This window comes from Dendronephthya gigantea, unplaced genomic scaffold (genome assembly GCF_004324835.1).
Source record: "Dendronephthya gigantea isolate DGI-Jeju-01 unplaced genomic scaffold, DenGig_1.0 000220F, whole genome shotgun sequence".
NCBI classification, from domain to species: Eukaryota; Metazoa; Cnidaria; class Anthozoa; order Malacalcyonacea; family Nephtheidae; genus Dendronephthya; species Dendronephthya gigantea.
In genome coordinates this window covers 35363-53354 of record NW_021163230.1, presented here as the reverse complement: position 1 = coordinate 53354, position 17992 = coordinate 35363, and the positions used below count along the sequence as shown (strand labels likewise).

Below are 17992 nucleotides of genomic sequence, written 5' to 3'. Positions count from 1 at the left end.
TCTTCCCAGCAACATCTTTCAAGCAATCTTTCGTGCTAGACAAAGTACGAATAAAGTGGTCGGGCTTTTTCTTAAAGCTCTCATAAGACATTTTGGGGATTGGATGTTCCACGCCACTTTTAAAGGAGTATTGTGCAATACAATACCTGTGTAACTGGCCACCAGGTACTATGGGAAAAATGAAATAACTTGAGTCCTGTTTTGTATCAGAAGTAATTCATTAATGAGGAACAATGTAAAATGGTGTCATTTAATCGTTTTATTGCCATGAGTCCAATCGCCGCAATTGACGTACGGTTAACACATAGCGTTTTTACCTAACCTTAGAAGAAATAAATTGTAGAATTGCCAGGTACGATATTGGTTATTACAACGACAAGAATAAGCCATAATCCAAAAGTGACAACAGTCTGAAACAACATGGTATGTAAATTAGAAATAGCATTTCATCACTGACTCATCCTATTGTGTTTGCACTTCACCTTTTATTGTCAATAGATTACTGTTGGTATGAATGATGAATATTCACTGTCTTGCAGCTGGGCAAATGTGGTGTTTAGCAACCCATTTACCCCTTTTGATCGGAAATTTATTTCCACATGAAAATGCCTGGTGGAATATTTTTCATCAGTTGCTGGAAATAACATCACTTTGCTTCTCACCTACAATATCAAAAGACCAAGTAGCATACAAACAAACACTGATCAGTGACCATCATCATAAGTTCTGCAAGCTCTATCCTAATAGTTCTATTATCCAAACAATGATATCAGGTAAGATAAAATGACATCATATGCTAAATAAATTGAAAATTTTGTTATAGCAGAAGTTAGAATGATGAACTCCAAATAATCAAAGACTCAAATTAGTCAAATTACCCCCCCCCCCCTTATCTTTATATCTTCCTCACTTGCAAACAAACTGGGTTTGTATATTTATACATAGTACACATGCAATAAAACATTAATGGTAAAATTCCCTACTTCTTTACTACGACTTTAACAAACTGAAACATGGCTTAATGACAGTGTGAGTGATCATGAAATATTACCTTGCTCTGAATACAACATCATCAGAAAAGATCGACCATCCAACAAATGTGGTGGCGGTGTACTATTAGCTTTACGTGAAGGAATAGAGTACAATAGAGTTACTTCGGGGACTTGGTCTGACCAGTTAGAAATTGTAGCTGTCGAAATTGTCACTCGAGAACAAAAGAAGTGTATTCTGTGTGTTTGCTATAGACCACCGAACTGTGATCATGAAGAATGGCGTATCCTGTTTGAATCATTCTTACAAGACGCTGAGAAATACGAAAAGATTATCATAACGGGAGACTTCAATTTTCCTGAATTAAATTGGAACTATAACACTACCTCCAGCCAAAATGTTTCAGCGAATTCTATAAAGTTCCGGGATCTCGTAAATGACTTCTTCCTTGAACAAACTAACCCATTTCCGACTCGAAAAAGAAACATCCTTGACTTAATCCTGACCAACACTCCTGAGGCCGTTACTGGTATATCGTGTATATCGCCAAAGGCTATGGACAATTTCAGCGGCCATAATCTTCTGTTTTTTGAATATAACGTATGTGCCAAGTTATCGTCCTGGGTCACGCGAACGGTTCTAGATTACAGTTCTGCAGACTGGGAGGGTCTATTTAAAACGCTATCATCAATTGACCTTTCTTCGTCAATAGTCTTAGGTAAATATAATAGTGACAGTTCCGGAAAACTCCCTATAACAACTTCGACAACCTAGAAAATAATTCGAGCGACATTGACGATGATTGGCAACGTTGGTGTGATCGTTATATGAATGCTGTGTATCGTCACATTCCTACCAAAGTCATCAAGAAACGCAAATCTCCACCTTGGTTTGACAGTGACGTTCGACATCTACTGAAGAAAAAGGAAACAGCTAGACGAAGAGCGAAAAGAACATCTAACACCAAACACTGGGAATCCTTCCGTGAACTTCGCCGTTGCTGTAAATTCCTACTTTTACAAAAACGTAAAAAATTCTTCCAGAACTTACCCAACTTAACGAGATCTAACCCGAAGAAATTTTGGTCGCTGTTTAAATCCGTTTCAAAAACGTCCACTGTGCCAAGCAAAATGACCTGGAAACGAAGTGAAGAGACTATAACAGCTGAAAACCCAGAGGACATTGCAAACCTTTAAAAAAAAACAACTACTTCCATTCCATGTTTAATCCTCCCCTTTCCCAGGACGAGTATAATAATCATCCAATTCTGATCACCTCAGCCTGTGAACCAATTACAGATATCCATATTTCCTCTGATGGTGTCAGACGTATTCTCCTCTCGCTTGATGTCAGCAAAGCCACAGGCCCAGATAAAATCCCTGCAAGGTTACTCAAATACAGCGCACCCTATATCTCGTCATCGCTGAGTGATCTATTTAATAAGAGCTTACATACAGGAAGAATACCAGCGGAATGGAAGATATCAAATGTAACACCTATTCCTAATAGTGGTCAAAAGCATGAAGTCTCAAATTATCGGCCAATCTCTCTGCTCTCCATTGTATCGAAAGTCTTAGAGCGTTGTATCTACGATCAACTAATTAACCATCTATCCTGCCAACTGCATAAACTCCAGTTTGGTTTTCTCAAGGGAAAGTCTACAACATCACAGTTACTCCAAGTTCTTCATGACATTGGCAAATCGCTAGATAAAAGAGTTCAAACGGATATTCTATACCTAGACTTTGCTAAAGCATTCGACAGAGTCGATCATAAACTACTCATCAAGAAATTACAAAGCGTTGGGGTTGGTGGTAACTTACTGGCCTGGTTTGAAAACTATCTCACTGACCGCTATCAGCAAGTTACAGTTCTAGGCAAAACATCACAACCAATACCAGTGCTGTCAGGTGTTCCTCAGGGTTCAAATTCTTGGTCCATTATTATTCCTTATTTATGTGAACGATCTACCACAAAAGGCGACTTCATCGTCGGTAGCGCTATTTGCTGATGATACCAAGTGTTATCGTGCAATACAAACAACAGAGGACGTTAACAATCTTCAAAGTGATCTCGACGAAATCAATCAGTGGTGCCAGACGTGGCGTATGAGCCTCAACCAGTCTAAGTGCGGTGTTCTCACTGTGACCAGAAATCGAAAGCTAGTTCCATCAAGCTACAACCTGACAAATCACGATCCTTCAATCACATCAATGATCAAAAATCGAACTGTGCAAAAAGACCTCGGGGTTCTTATAACCTCAGATCTCAAATAGAACCACCAAGTATCAGCTGTATGTATGAAAGCTAACAGAATGCTGGGGTTTGTAAGAAGATCTTCTAACAACCTGAGTGATCCTCGTATCCGCTGCACACTATATAAGACCTTTGTACGAAGTCAATTTGCATACAGCTCGCAAGTCTGGTCACCACAGTCTGTTTTTCTTATCCTTGAAATGGAAAAGGTTCAAAGACGTGCAACAAGAGTCATCTTGTCGTTGCCGTTTGGATCCAAAACAAGCTACAAAAACCGGCTGCTAAAAACTGGGCTACTCCCTTTGAGCTACTGGCATGAGTACCTGGACTTAATTCACTTCTTTAAAGAAATGAGACACAGTCAAAACATAGAAGTTAAATTAAGTAATCGTGTCACAAGGAGCAAGGCATTGAATAGCGTTAGTATAAACATACCAAGAGTAAACACCTTAACATATCAAAATAGCTATTACAACAGAACTCCTAGAATCTTCAACAGTCTACCGCCACATATACGTAGATCAGATGTTACCATTGGACAATTTAAGTCATACTTATTGGATTATTATAATAAGATGACTGAACTGGTATATAACATTGATGTTCCGCAATCTTTTAAAACTATCTGTGTTAAATGTCATTCATGTCGTCCGTTATGTAAACTTATTGATAAAATGTGCTGTAGAGGTTGATTCGCTGACCTCAGAATATTTCTAATGAGCTTCTCAGCCTTCACTGTTCAAATTGGTAATATTCTTGAAACATATTACTATATTAAGAAACTAATACAAATTGTTCAATGTCTGATTGTCTCTATGAGGGCAGCGAAATAACCATTATCTTGTAAATGTTGTTTGTGCATATATAATGTAATTTTAGGTACCCTATTAATGGAGCAATAAGCTCTGTAGGGATCACTGGTCATAATTGACAAAGCATGTAAATAAATAAAAACTGGATTTAATGTTGACATGAACAAATACTTAGGTTCAACATTTAATGCTGATGATCTTGAATTTTATGACCTGCTAAAAGAAAACCTGATGGACACAACAATCATAACCATGTAAGTACATTGCTTACTGTACTCAACATTATAGATACAGTACCAATAAATTATATGAATCTACAATTTTAAAAATTTGGGCAACTTTTTAGGCCAAAATGGATTTCAATTTATGGAACCATTTATAAAGCTGGTTGTGTGTGGTTGGTGGATTATGAAAAAGAAGATAAATGACTCCTGGTTCATAATAGAAGCACTGCATACACTTCCTGTGAATAAGCTTTTAAATGCCTATGAAGTGAGCAATGCTGGGAAATTGGCAACTGTGAAACAGCAACAGATTATTTATCATTTGCCACTTCATTTGATCAAAGTTATTGATCAAGAACTAGTGAAAATCTTCGTTTGCCTAAGCCCCAAAGTTTCAAATTCCAGTATCCAGCTCAACTTTATAAATATTAAAATTTACTGAAATATACAGTTATTCTATAGTCCAGTTCATAAGGAATAACGACAACAACTCGCCAATGTTTATATTGGGGTTTAGCCCTGTTGTTGTTGGTCGTAACACTTTTTGTGTGTAATTATGTGTATTTATGTGTGTTATCTGTACGTAAACGTATAATTTAATTTCCTCTTTTGTCAAACTGACATAAACTAAACTATCAAAACTAAACAACAAATTGTTTACTAAACATGAACAGTATCAATAAACTCACCTTATATGCATTTTTGCGGAGAGGTAATTGTAGGCTAATCCATATGTATCTTCCGGGTATAATCGATATTGTAATTCCACTTTGTAGAATATAGACGATAAAATTGGTAAATTTTTTTGGTTTTCTTATAGACATAATTTGCACCGCGGTTTATTTTCATCATTCACAACGCAACTATTTTGGCTATTCTTATGAAAAGAGGGATAAATTGTTGCCATCATATAGATGTAGTGAATGTAGTCACAGTTGTTTGACGAAGAAAAGAGACTAAAGTGAGAAAATCGCGCCCGGTTTACATGAGCAACTAAAATTATGATTTAATAGTGACAATATCCGCGACTAACGTAACTTGAGTACTTTGAGTAATTTCCTGTTGATTAATGCTTAATCTAGTTCATTATATTTTTACTGGCATAAGTCAAAATGTTGAGGTTGGAACAAACGTCTTATTGCTTAGGTATCACATGCAGGGCATGAAAACTTTGCACTAATTTTAGATCACTAATTATTTTTTTCGCACGCCCCAAACGTATGGGGTGAATTCTGCCCAAACGTACTTTACACCTAGTACTTTTACCCCAGGGGCCGGTTGTTCAAAAGCTGGTTTAACCATGCATAGTTAATTAAAACACATGGGGTAAAGCAAATCCTTACATCAATTTTTCAAGCGCTTGTTTACAAAGTTGAATATCTTTTTCTAGACAGAATATTTTCTGGACTGAAAAACGCAGTGTTTTGTAAAGCTTTTAAAACTAACAGCTGTTCAAATTCATGCTTAAACCAAAACCGTGGATTAAAATTGAACCCAAGATTAGCGTTAAATTAACTTAGCTTGAACAACTGGCTCCAGTTTTTTAAATTTACCCTGGTTTCCCAGAGTTTTTTTACTTTTTTTCGTTAAACGGTGTATGTCTTCGTTATAGAGATTTCACAAGGAAGACAGGCAAACAAGTCTTCACGAAAAAACATAGGTCATCTCATCCTTTTTATACAATGCAAGCATATAACTGAATAAGCATTTATTGCAATTATTGTTGTCCGGTACAACAGAACTGTTGGATCATTGCATGGGGTGATAGAATATAGTTACTTAACGAACGTAATTACACCACTTTGGGAGTAAGTATAACCCTCAGAATACCACGAAAAGGTAATAAAGTTGCCTCGTTCGATTACACAATTAAAGAGGGTAAACAGCCCCGCGCTAAATAACTCACAGTTTTGACGTAAATATTACCCACTTTTTTTTACCACACCGACTTGGGTAATGTTCACTCCAATATGTGGTAATTTTTACGCCTTCAAATTTACTGTGTAATTTAAATCTTAACCGCCAGTTAATACAATTTTTACATTGAATTTATTTAATTGCATGCAAGGCATTTTAGACACCTATAGCTATGATATCAAACTGGGGGCGGTTGTTCAAAAGGAGGTTAGCTTAAGCCAGGGTAAACTCAAATTTTCACATCAATTTTTACGCTCGTTTACGAAGTTGAACATGTTTTTTCATAAATATTTGGGGATCAATAAAAGTCTTATTTTGTAAAGTCTTGAAACAATGCAGAAACATATAGACCAAAACAGAGGAGTAAAATTTAACCCAGGGTTAGCGCTAACCTAGCTTTGAACAACTGGGCTCTGTAGGCTAACATATCATCATAATTATGTTCTGGGCTTTAAAACAAATCGTTTTTGTTGAAAATTGGACTTGACTCTCATTATAATATAGCTCCACTGGCAATCAGGCCTATTTTCAATGTCTGCCGGTGCGAATAATCGTAAAACTAAAATACAAAGAGATAGAATGGTGTCGTGTTGTACACAGTGGCGTAGCCAGCCTGACAATTTGTCCCGCTAGGTAAAGTTCCATTTATAATAATTCTTCATGTCGTTGGAAATTTATTGTTTTTAATGTCAAGAACACCAAAATATTAGCATAGCGGGACAAATTGTCCGGCTGGCTGCGATTGGTTGTACACAATTTTTTTTACAGTAGTTGCACAGTTTAGATTTTGCTTTATGCTAGTAGCATAATATAATCATACAGTTTCTGAGATCTATGGCATTGTTAAAATTAGTCAAACGTGCGAAGTATCTGAAAACATAGATCTTCATAGTACTTGAATAAAATGTTTTCATTGCTTGCTTTTAAAATTAAAGCTAAGTATTGCATACGCCTAACCATGTTATATCTCAAATCCTTTAGCTTTGGGACCAGCGCGCGTACGCGTTGGAAGACTACTTGCTTCTTTATAAAATGACTTCAGATGGGGGACATAATACAGATTCAAGAATGACGATCCAGGTAACACAAGAAATTGCAACACAATGCGTGGAAGATTTTCATCTTTTTCCACGTAATTGGAAATATATAGATTGATAATTGTATGTACAATTGAGTTCAAAGATATTAAAACTAATTCACCATGTTCTGAAGAGAGAAAAAGCGAGCATTCTTCAATTTTTTCGTACGTGCTGTAAGCGCCTCGATCGATATGCTGCGTAAAAGCTCCCACGGAAGAAAGTGGTAAGGGTTCATGCGACAAAAAGGAAAAGAATGTGAAGGCGTGTTTCATAACAGAGTCATTTTCGCCAATCCACCTGATTGCTAGTGAAACAGCCGCGTACATCGTTGAAAAAAAGGCATTCGTATATTCGCCCTGTTTCATTTTCGCCAAGTTTCGCTTCTCTTGATCCAGCTCCCGCAAATAACCTTTCCATGTTATTTGCATCTTCTTGTCGCGACGTTTTTTCATGTATAACGCAGCGGACACCAAAGCAAGAGGTTGATGATCTAACTCTTTGGCAACTTCACTTACTAAATCTCGATGTTCAAAAAGCCCCGAAAGATCTGTAAGAAGCGTAATAGATTCTGTTGGGTGCATTCCTTGTCTAACCGACACATGGACACTTGACGAATCATTTGGCGGCACAGATATGTTTTGTGTGGTAATTAACACTTGACCACCTTGCCAACTTTCATCTTTTATTGAAGGGAGGAATGGGACTATTTCATCAAGCTTTAGTACATTTAGTACTATTATCAGACAAGTGATTTTAGTATTGACGTCCAATTTCTTTTCAATTTCTAAGAGAACTTTCTTTACCTTTTCTCCAGTGCTTTGATTTGAAAAAAAAATTCTATCAACGTCATTTTCAGTGCAATTCAAGCGGTATGCAAGTTCGACGTATGAATTCAGGACATGAAGTATTGACCTGCCGTCGATAGTCATCACAAATGAAATGTCGCCAAACCACCCACTGGTGCTATCTCCAAGATACTGCTGACCAACTAACCTAGCCATTTGAGACCGACCACTCCCTTGTGGGCCCGAAATATATAGATATGTCAACGCACGATTATTACGGGAAGAGAGAATTCTCAATTCGTCAAGAATGCCGTCCACAATTTGACTTCGATTGACAATTGCATGACCTGGGTTTGGCGGGAGCACCGTAAAATATAATTTATTACGAAAAATTATTTTAGCCAATAACCAAGATGTCGCTAAAAAGACTATTGTCATAACAAGTATTGAGCGGGCAGTGCAAATAGAACCATGCCTTTTATTTCTTGATTTCCGGACTTTTTCTATGTCTGCGGTAGGAAGCGATAGTGCAATAAAGCTTTGCTTTATCTTTCTGTATACATTTTCGAAAGCAACGTCGGACAATTTATGCTGTGTTGAGATAACGTGTGCCAGATTATTTCGGAGAATTCGTAACGCATCAACGTTATTTCTGACATGAGCAGGAATATAGGGCTGAAGCGCTGTTGAATACAGAATAGCGTATGATAAAGCCGAACAATCCCAATCGGCTCTTCGTCCGGACCTGAAAACTGGAAGAAAAGTTTTTGCGGCACGAATTGAGCCTTCCATATTAAACAATTCGTTTCCAGATATACAAGTATCATCCCACAAACCTTTCGTGGCACCATACTGTTTGTCCCATTCCTGTTTAAATACTTCTCGAAGACCCTCCATGACGGGGACGTTCATAATTTCTAGGATACACTCGAAATTGTCTTTCTCTTTTTTATTTGATGCCATAGTAAACTCTGAAACGCCAGAGAGAATGTCTATTTTAGTAAAATCATCCTAGAAAAAAATTTAAAAAGGATAACTAGGACAACTTTCACCAATACGCCGTTATTAATACTTACTAAATATATATGTCTCATTAAGCAATTATACCTAATAATTTCGGTGTTTGGATGGACAGATCAAAACACGCTTAAATGTTTCGAGATTTAAAAACTCAAACAACATTTCCAGGTGTTTGGATCTGGCTATCCAAAAACGGGTAATTGTTTCTTAAAATAACAAGAAAGAGACAGTTTTCCAAGTTAGGTTTCCACAAATTAATTAAATTTCTTACAAGGTTAACTTTAGAGATTAAGTTTAATAAAAAAACTAACGTTGGGAATGACGTTTCGATGACATCTTCCCATCGTCGTCAAGGACAGGACAATTTATAGAATTTTACATAAGTAAATATATAAACATATAAGCAAAACAAAAGTCTATTGTTTTAGATATTTCAAGTGATTGTAACAATGTCAAGTAAATACTTTAGCACGTATCGAGTCGGATTGAACGTAACGTCTTAATTGACTTGCAGTCTCCAAGTAAGAACAAGCTGCCGATTCTTGGGATGGAGATAGAAAAGAATGGCAGTCAACTGAGTACTAGCGTTTACAGAAAACCAACAAATACTGGTCTTTCACTAGATTATCACAGCCATGTAGATCAAAGGTACAAAACTTTGCTCCTAAAAACGATGTTGGATCGTGCATATCGCTTATGATCAAGTAAAGAGCTTTTCAACACTGAATGTGCTAAACTCAAGTCTATTTTCTTCAAGCTGAGGTATCCAAATGAACTGATCGATTCTATAATCTTGTCCTTCGATAAGTCCAAACCATGGGTGGATCCAGCACTAGTGCACTAATTTGCATGACACAAGAAAACTGCTCAAAATAGCCATTTTGTTTTGTAATGCAAATTAGTGCACTAGTGCTGGATCCACCCCTGGTCCAAACAGTCGAATGATTTGAGGTTGCCCTCTTTTGTACCAGAAAACGAGTTTGTGCGCGTCGTGTTACCATACAAAGACCAGAAGTTGGCTGATGTCTTAAGGAAACAACTCGTCAATCCAAGTAAAAGAATCGGAATAACTCTACAGCCCATTTATACTAGTCGCAAGCTCAATGATGTTCCTGGAGTGAAAGAATCAAAACCTACTCTGATCAAACAACAGTGTCTGGTCTACACATATTCATGTCCTCTGTACGATGCAGAATATCTCGGCCTCACAACTCGACACTTGTTTGAAGAGAAGAACACTATCGGAGCTCATCGTCAATATGTTAACACGTTCATAGAGATCATGACGTAGTCCTAAGGTCTATTAACTTGACTAAAGACTTTTCAGTACTTAAAAAGTGTCAAGGGAAAATGGATCGACTGATTTACGAAATGCTGCTAATTAAAAAACACAATCCATCACTTAACATTCAATCACACTGGATACGTGCTAAAGTATCTACTTGAATTTATTATATTCACTTGAAATATCTAGAACAATAGACTGTTGTTTTGCTTACATGTTGAACAAAGTTGTCAATCGCTTGTAAGGTATCCGTAAGATACCTTGACACATGCACTGAAGTGATCAAAGTCTCAGATAGGTGAGGTAAATCAATAATGATTTTTGGCACTTCACTCGATGCACGATTATCTTAATTTCGAGTGGTATTATACACACTTCAAATTCAAGCCATGAACAGTTGATGGAAAAATGAGTCAGCTATAGGTCCTCCGGCAGGAATCGAACCTACGCTTTTGCAATGCCGTGCAATGCTCTTCCCACTGAGCTACAGAGGTAGCTGACAAGAGCAAGCGTGGTTAATGTGTATAATAATTATGATAGAATGCCGGGAATAGGTGAGTAATAGGTAAATCAATAATTATTTTTGGCACTTAACTCGACGCACGAATATTCTAAAGGTTTAAAGGGTCTTAATTTCGAGTGGTATTATACACACTTCGAGTGGTATTATACACACTTCAAATTCAAGGCTTGAAGTGTGTATCATACCATTTGAAATTAAGACCCTTTAAACCTCTAGAATATTCGTGCATCTAATGAAGTGCCAAAAATCATTTTTGATTTGCCCTCAGCTATTCCCGGCATTCTATGACATACACATTAACCACACTTGCTCTTGTCAGCTACCTCTGTAGCTCGGTGGCAAGAGCATTGCACCGGCATCGCAAAAGCTTAGGTTCGATTCCTGCAGGAGGACCTATATAGTTGACTCATTTTTCCATGAACTCTTCCTGGCTTGAATATGAAGTGTGTATAATACCACTCGAAATTAAGACCCTTTAAACCTCTAGAAAGTCTCAGGGCCTGTTTATATGATCCCGCCTAGCCGGGACGGGACAGTTTCCGAGATCCCGCTTGTAATACAAACTCTAATTAGTGTTTATATGATCACTTTTCCATCCCGCCTAGGCGGGATCCCGGCACTTCTTGCCGGGATCCCGCTTAGACGGGACGAGAAATTGCCATATAAACACTCCATCCCGCTTGGCCGGGATGATTCGCGATTAACATACATTAGGAACATGTGTATATATTGGCATATTCGTTTTCTACAATAAAACATGCCGTCGAAGGAACCTGCACTACAAAATGAACTGCATATAAACACGCCATCCCGCCTAGGCGAGTTTCCCGGCTAAGCGGGATGAAAACATCCCGTCCCGGTTAGACGGGATCATATAAACAGGCCCTCAGCCAGCCTTTACTGAAGTAGCTTCCTCTGCAGGCATCTCTTATGTATTCATATTAGGCATTTATATTTGGCTGGGGTTAGCTGTGACGGGGAGCGAGAAAAAAATGTGCGAAAGATGTCACAGCCATAAATCAATGAGAATGGACGTGTCACTGTACCACGTGGACTTTTCAATGTACCCTGGATCGATCCCCTAAGTAGATTTTGCACTCTAATTATATATTAACGATTGTCCTTGAATGCAAAGGAGTGAAAAAGTTCGAAAAGAGCGAAGCTTTAAAAATGTCTTTTACAGTAAAGCTAAGATTATCGAAGATAATGGTAAACATTCGGTAAATATTAGCAAAGATTATCACAGTGTTGTGAAAGATGTGAAAAAAAGACCATCAGTGGTAGAAATTACGCTAAATAACACGCGTAATATAAAGGCACAGTTGGACAAACTTACCGCGGATATTGAAACAAGTAAAGGCTAACTTCCGAAAAAGAACCATACAAGGCACCGGTTATTTTTGTGAAAAGGACAGAGCCTTCTGTCACGTTGACTAAGGCATACGAAAGAAGCGTAATTCGAACATTCGCCTTTTACCGCCCCCCCCCCCCCCCTCAGTGAAAATTTCTATAAAAAAAGACTGACAAGGAGTGTACTAGACAATCAAATTCTAGGGAAAACTAATGGATGCGCAGCCCTTAAACGCCAGGGGCGGATCTAGGATTTTTCAAACATAAGTCCAAATTGGGAAATTTTGAGAAAATTTTTCAAATCGGCAGAGCGGAATTTTGATTATTTCGGATCATTTTAGGGTTCATCACAATGCCCAGGAAAGACATACTAGATTCCGCTTATTAACAGAGCTGGCGAGGGTCATATTTCAAAACACACAACTTCGTACTCCCATATATTATCCCCTTATGATAGCAATAGTTGATTTAACACAAATTAAACAATATCCTCAAATAAAATAAACAGAAATATTTCCATTGCTTCGCGTAAGATGCATTAGGCGTGCAAGAACTTTACAAAACCAGGTAATCATAACAAACATAATATGCTATAAATAGACGCGACTATTATAATATGCATCGCAAACTTCAATATAATGCAAATTATCAAACACTCTAACGAGTGTTGACTGTTGAGTAAGTAGGCTTATCCATTCTAGTGCATTTTACGACGGGATAAGTTTTATAACCATAATATTATGAGCATACGAACTAGGAAGATTATGATATACAGGGTGTATAAAAAAAACGCAACCACTTAATATTCATGAATATCCTCTTTGTTCTACAACACAAAAGACGTTTGGCACCTGGAATGCGAGAAAGCTTGTATTGATCATATTCTAGCGGCACAATCGTCGGTAAACAAAGTCGGGTGCGTAAACCAACGATCTGAATTGAAAGTATTTAACGAGTAAAATTTTATTTACAATTTATTTTACAAGGTCGACAGTTAGCATTCAAGTTATCATGCACGACAATAAAAACTCGTTGTTCGGTTGTTAGCTGCACAATTACTAGTTTAGCTGATTTGACTATTAGCAGTTGAAATGTACGATTAGAAGCCATTTTAAAATCCCAGGGGCATAAAATCTATTGAGCTTATGAACAATATGAATTTTAGAATATTAAGTGGTTGCGTTTTTTTTTTATACACTCTGTATAAACTATATTGATAATTGATCAGGTTTATACACAACAAAGCGGCATGAAATCAATAACTGTGAACGAACTTGTCACATGGAACACTCCTAAATCATTATATTTTTAGGCATATTGCTATATTTCTTATATTATATCCATTTTAAATGTTTCTCTTACCAACACAGTCTTAGTTTTCATGTTCAACAGGGATATCGTGATTAATTCCCTCGTCTATTGAAGTCTAATATCAACAAATTGCTCGCATGAAATCGCTGCTCCACGATAAAGTTTATCAAGAGCCAATTATTTTTTGTAAAATCCTGCTTCGAATGTCCGCGAATTAACACAATTTTCCAACAATAAAGTTGTAATCCTTCGTATAACGGAATATTGGAAGTAAAGAGCCTGGCTTCGTTTGCAATTTGCAATTTTGCAATTTTATCATCCTGAAGACAGAGCAATCGAACCCCGTTTAAAGTTCAAGTCAGTCCGGCCACCCCGGAAATCAGTCGAGATAAGTCCGGTAAATTCAAACTGACCAATCGCAATGCAAGAAATGGACTGATTTGGCCCCCTTAAAGTTCCTATATCACTTGTGGGATCTTTACAGATTTGAATAGAGCTTGAAAAATTAGTTTATAAGTTCTACAACCTTTTTTTATATAATTAAATAGTTTCGAAAATACGTCGGTTGGGGGGACTGGGACTCAGGAATGATTTGCAAACACGCCGTCTTTTATAATGTAAACATAAAAAGTTTCACTGGCGATATAGTTTGCGCTTTTGAAGAAAAAAATGCAGGAATGATGCGTTGTGTATGGCTGAGCAACTGGGCGAGTTTTTCTCAAAATATTTTACGTTATTGGAAGATCGAAGTAAAATTACGATTGATTATATTATGTTTGACAAGAACTCGGTTCCTGAGTCCCAGGCCCCCGAGCACGACGGAAATTTAGTCAAATCGTCATGTTTAGATGTAAATATCTCCGAAACTATTTAACTATATCAAAAAGGGTTGGAGAACTTATAAACTAATTTTTAAAGCTCTATTCAAATCCGTAAAGATCCCACAAGTGATATAGGCACTTTAAGGATGCAAATCAGTCCGGCCACCCCACAAATCAGTCGAGATAAGTCCAAATGGCTTATCGACCAATCAAATGAGCCGGCTGACCAACCCGATTCTGCGAGTTTTTTGCATTTTACCGCTGCTCTGGATGAAAGAATATTGCTTTTTTGAAACTGAACGCTGTAACTGGACTATGATTTTAATTCTTATTACAATCTTGAAAGGGTTAATTATTCATATTTCAAGATAAATTTGAATATTTAATTATCATTTTTACTGCCAAAAATACGTAAGTCGCGCGACTGACTGGACTTACCCTAGATCCGCCCCTGTTAAACGCTACATCACGATTATTTTGCTTTCCTGGTATCCAAATAATTCACGGCCGATCGACTTTTTGAAAAAGCTAATACTTTTTATCAAATTTAGACTTTATAGACTTTATCAAATTTACGCTGGAGTTACCCAGAAACAATCAATTGCCCTTTTTAGATACTTTAGTTACGTTTAATCCACTGGATAAAACATTCTCTATATACAGCGCTCTATTGAACCTATCCATAGAAAATGTATTACACCCTGGGACATGGTTCGGTAGCATCCAAACGAGCAGCTCTTATAGGTGAAATAAAGAGAGCAGTCAGAGGTTCTACCCATTGTAGTAATAATAAAAAAATGATACATTATAAAATTACTCAAATAGATTCATTTTTGTCTGACCATATTTCCACAATTTCGTACAAAAATTGTCATAACATCCAAGTAAACATCAAACCGTCGTTCGGCTGCATTGGGCTTAAGCAGGCATTTTATAGACTCCAACAGATTTCTCTCACACATGAAAATCGAAAAAAACCTTCGACTAAACTCCATTTTTTTATATTAATGAATTAAATTAAATAATTTAATGACACAACCAACAAGCATCAACTGTTTGTGTAGTGTTTATTAAGGAAGTTTAAGGAAGTTAAGTGGAAGTAGCGTGTGCTTCCAATATGGCTGTATTTTGTAGTTTACTTTATGAAATGTGTGTGTTAAAATCCATTGTCTTTTGAAACAATCTAACATTAAATCAGGTAGAATATTACAGTTTGTAAAATAAAAATGGAATAAAAAGGAAATTATCATGGGGAAGTAGTTGATGTTTGCATTTACCATGCCTACATTATAAGACACCCACCCACCAGGAAGCACTAATTACTTCCCGCCCTTTTTGCATGTTTTACATAAATTAATTGCAATTAACACTTGCATGCACAGACCACAAATATAGCAAAAAAAAAATGGGCCAACTGCTTTGATTTCCTTCTTAATTAACTACAACATTGAATTTATCACCCATTTATAATGAACTCATAAAAAAGACTATCAAGCAGCCAACTCATCTGCTTCATGGTGTGTTTCGTTTAATATGGCTAGGGGTTGTCTAAATATTGTGTGTCCAATATCATACATAACTGGCTTAATAGCCTGAAGAATTTTGTAGAATGAATTCATTAATTCAATTGTTAATTAGTTTTATTTGGTGTATCTCCTAAAGGGGTTGGACTTTTTTGTAATGTTTGTCAACTAGCAGTAATGTCTTGCAGGCTCAATTAGCCTTAAATAGTCATTTAACAACAGAATAACAGAATTTTGTTAATTTATGCCTGGCGGTATGTAAACACCTTATAAATGCATTTCTCATTTTGCTTCACCATACAACAAATGTAAGTTGATAATAAAATGTTTTTCAATTTATCATACCTAGTGAAATAAACCTAAAAAATAGAGTTTCCTCTTTTACTTTTTAAACACCTTTGTCTTTGGTTAGACACTTTAAATATCAGTGGTCATTGATAACATACATTATGGTTGCATTTTATTGTATATGTGTATAGCCCAACTTTTAGAGTCAATTTCAATGTTTGATAGTGCATTATTCTATCTGCACTTTAATACAATATCATAATCATCACACATATAAACAGCAGGATTAGCATGATATTGCACCATAATGTTAAGGCTATTATTGTTACAATACTACATAATATAATTATTTGGTAATAGGTAGGTCAATATAATTTTAAAGCTGGTTTATATTGCTATAGTCAAAAAGCCTAAATTTGCCAAAAAATATATTATTACACAGGTATATTCTGTCCCCATGTATCATGTCATTTTAGTATGGTTATATATTTTGAGATAGCTGTGACTATCTGCAACACCGGCGATGGCATTTTGTTATTAGAGAGTTTTAGCAATTAGCAGTGACAACGAGAACGACTACGAGATTCGTCATTCTGGCGCGTTGTTTACTTACGCCATCAGCCAAAACTCGTAGTCGTTTAAACTTGCTTTCGAGTACGAAATTTGCCAACAAACGTGTACTATTAAAGCAAACAACGACGATCTATCAACAATCCTCTCTAAACACTAGTAATATTAATATCTCAGCAGATATTTCAGCAGATATTTATTACTACAATGTATATCAATCGACCGTACTATAATGCACTTACCGATTACCGAAGTTTTTAAATACTGACCAATTCGAGATGCACGTATTAATTCTTTTAGATCTCATCTGTAATGGTCGTTACCAACCTCGCATTGCTCGCAAGCCAGGCTCTTTTACCTACGCTCCAAGGCCCACGCTGCGGCAAAGACTATGGTCAAGGCTGGTCACGTGATTCTTTTGTTACGCTTCTCCCGTGTGGGGATGGGTGGGACACAAGTAGCGCATAAATCACATCAGTTAGGGGGTCCAATACCAAAATTTTTTTCTGTCTATTGCCACTGTTGCACTCAATTCAAAGTATGTTGTTACGTAGAGTCTCCTGACTTCAAAAATATATTTAGCGAACCAAGATATAGTTACCAAGATACCATACCCCCTACGGTGAAATACAGGTAATTTTGTATGAATGATAATTAGAGAAGCATTTGTCACAAATTACATAAATTCAAAAATAACTTCAAAAAGAAACTTCAAAAATAGTACTTCAACATGCAAGCACTAAAAACATCTTTTAGAGAACATCAAGTGCGTTTTGCACAGGATTTTTACGATAAAAGCATCCGTGAAAACTACAGAGTAAAGTATACTAAATTTATCTGTATCAAACTCGCAATTAAATTGCCCTTTCTTATGAAAAACGTTGAACGAGGAGTGAAGCCGGGACAATTCAAAAGTATTTGTGTGAATTCACTTAATTTCATTGTTTATCAATTTAATTCCTCTGAAACCTACGAGAAAACATTCTAACAATATTTATTTAACAACAAACTACAGCTAAATTTTCTTTTTTATATGTTTTATGAGCACATAACAACAAAATATATATTTTTTGTTTTGTTGCCTGCAAACCTTTTTGAAGTAGTGATCGTTTTCGAACAAACTGTTTACATTTCCCTTATAATTTCACCACGCCGCGGTTCGAGGTATGCTTTAATCGGCATTGATTACAAAATTATAGCCTAAATCATTAAAATAAACGAACAATCCGAACGAATGT

At 36.5% G+C, this 17992-nt stretch overlaps 1 protein-coding gene across 3 annotated transcripts; it reads right to left on the bottom strand.

Moving 5' to 3' along the window:
• Window positions 1-6628: 6628 nt before the first annotated feature.
• On the bottom strand, window positions 6629-17092 carry LOC114540131. 3 transcript variants are annotated; one of them, XM_028560414.1, is made up of 3 exons: window positions 16997-17092; window positions 8900-9074; window positions 6629-8815 (listed from the first exon to the last, which is right to left on the bottom strand). In XM_028560414.1, the coding sequence occupies exons 2-3, from the start codon at window positions 9024-9026 to the stop codon at window positions 7161-7163; spliced, it is 1782 nt and encodes a 593-aa protein (XP_028416215.1). In that variant the 5' UTR covers window positions 9027-9074; window positions 16997-17092; the 3' UTR covers window positions 6629-7160. The 3 variants fall into 3 exon arrangements, with proteins under 3 accessions (XP_028416215.1, XP_028416213.1, XP_028416214.1); XM_028560412.1 differs by having other exon boundaries at window positions 6629-9074; XM_028560413.1 differs by having other exon boundaries at window positions 6629-9034.
• Between the last annotated feature and the right edge of the window lie 900 nt (window positions 17093-17992).

Bases quoted from the DNA above. Each gene is read 5' to 3' on its own strand.
- LOC114540131 (XM_028560412.1), bottom strand. From the start codon at position 9,026: ATGGCATCAAATAAAAAAGAGAAAGACAATTTCGAGTGTATCCTAGAA.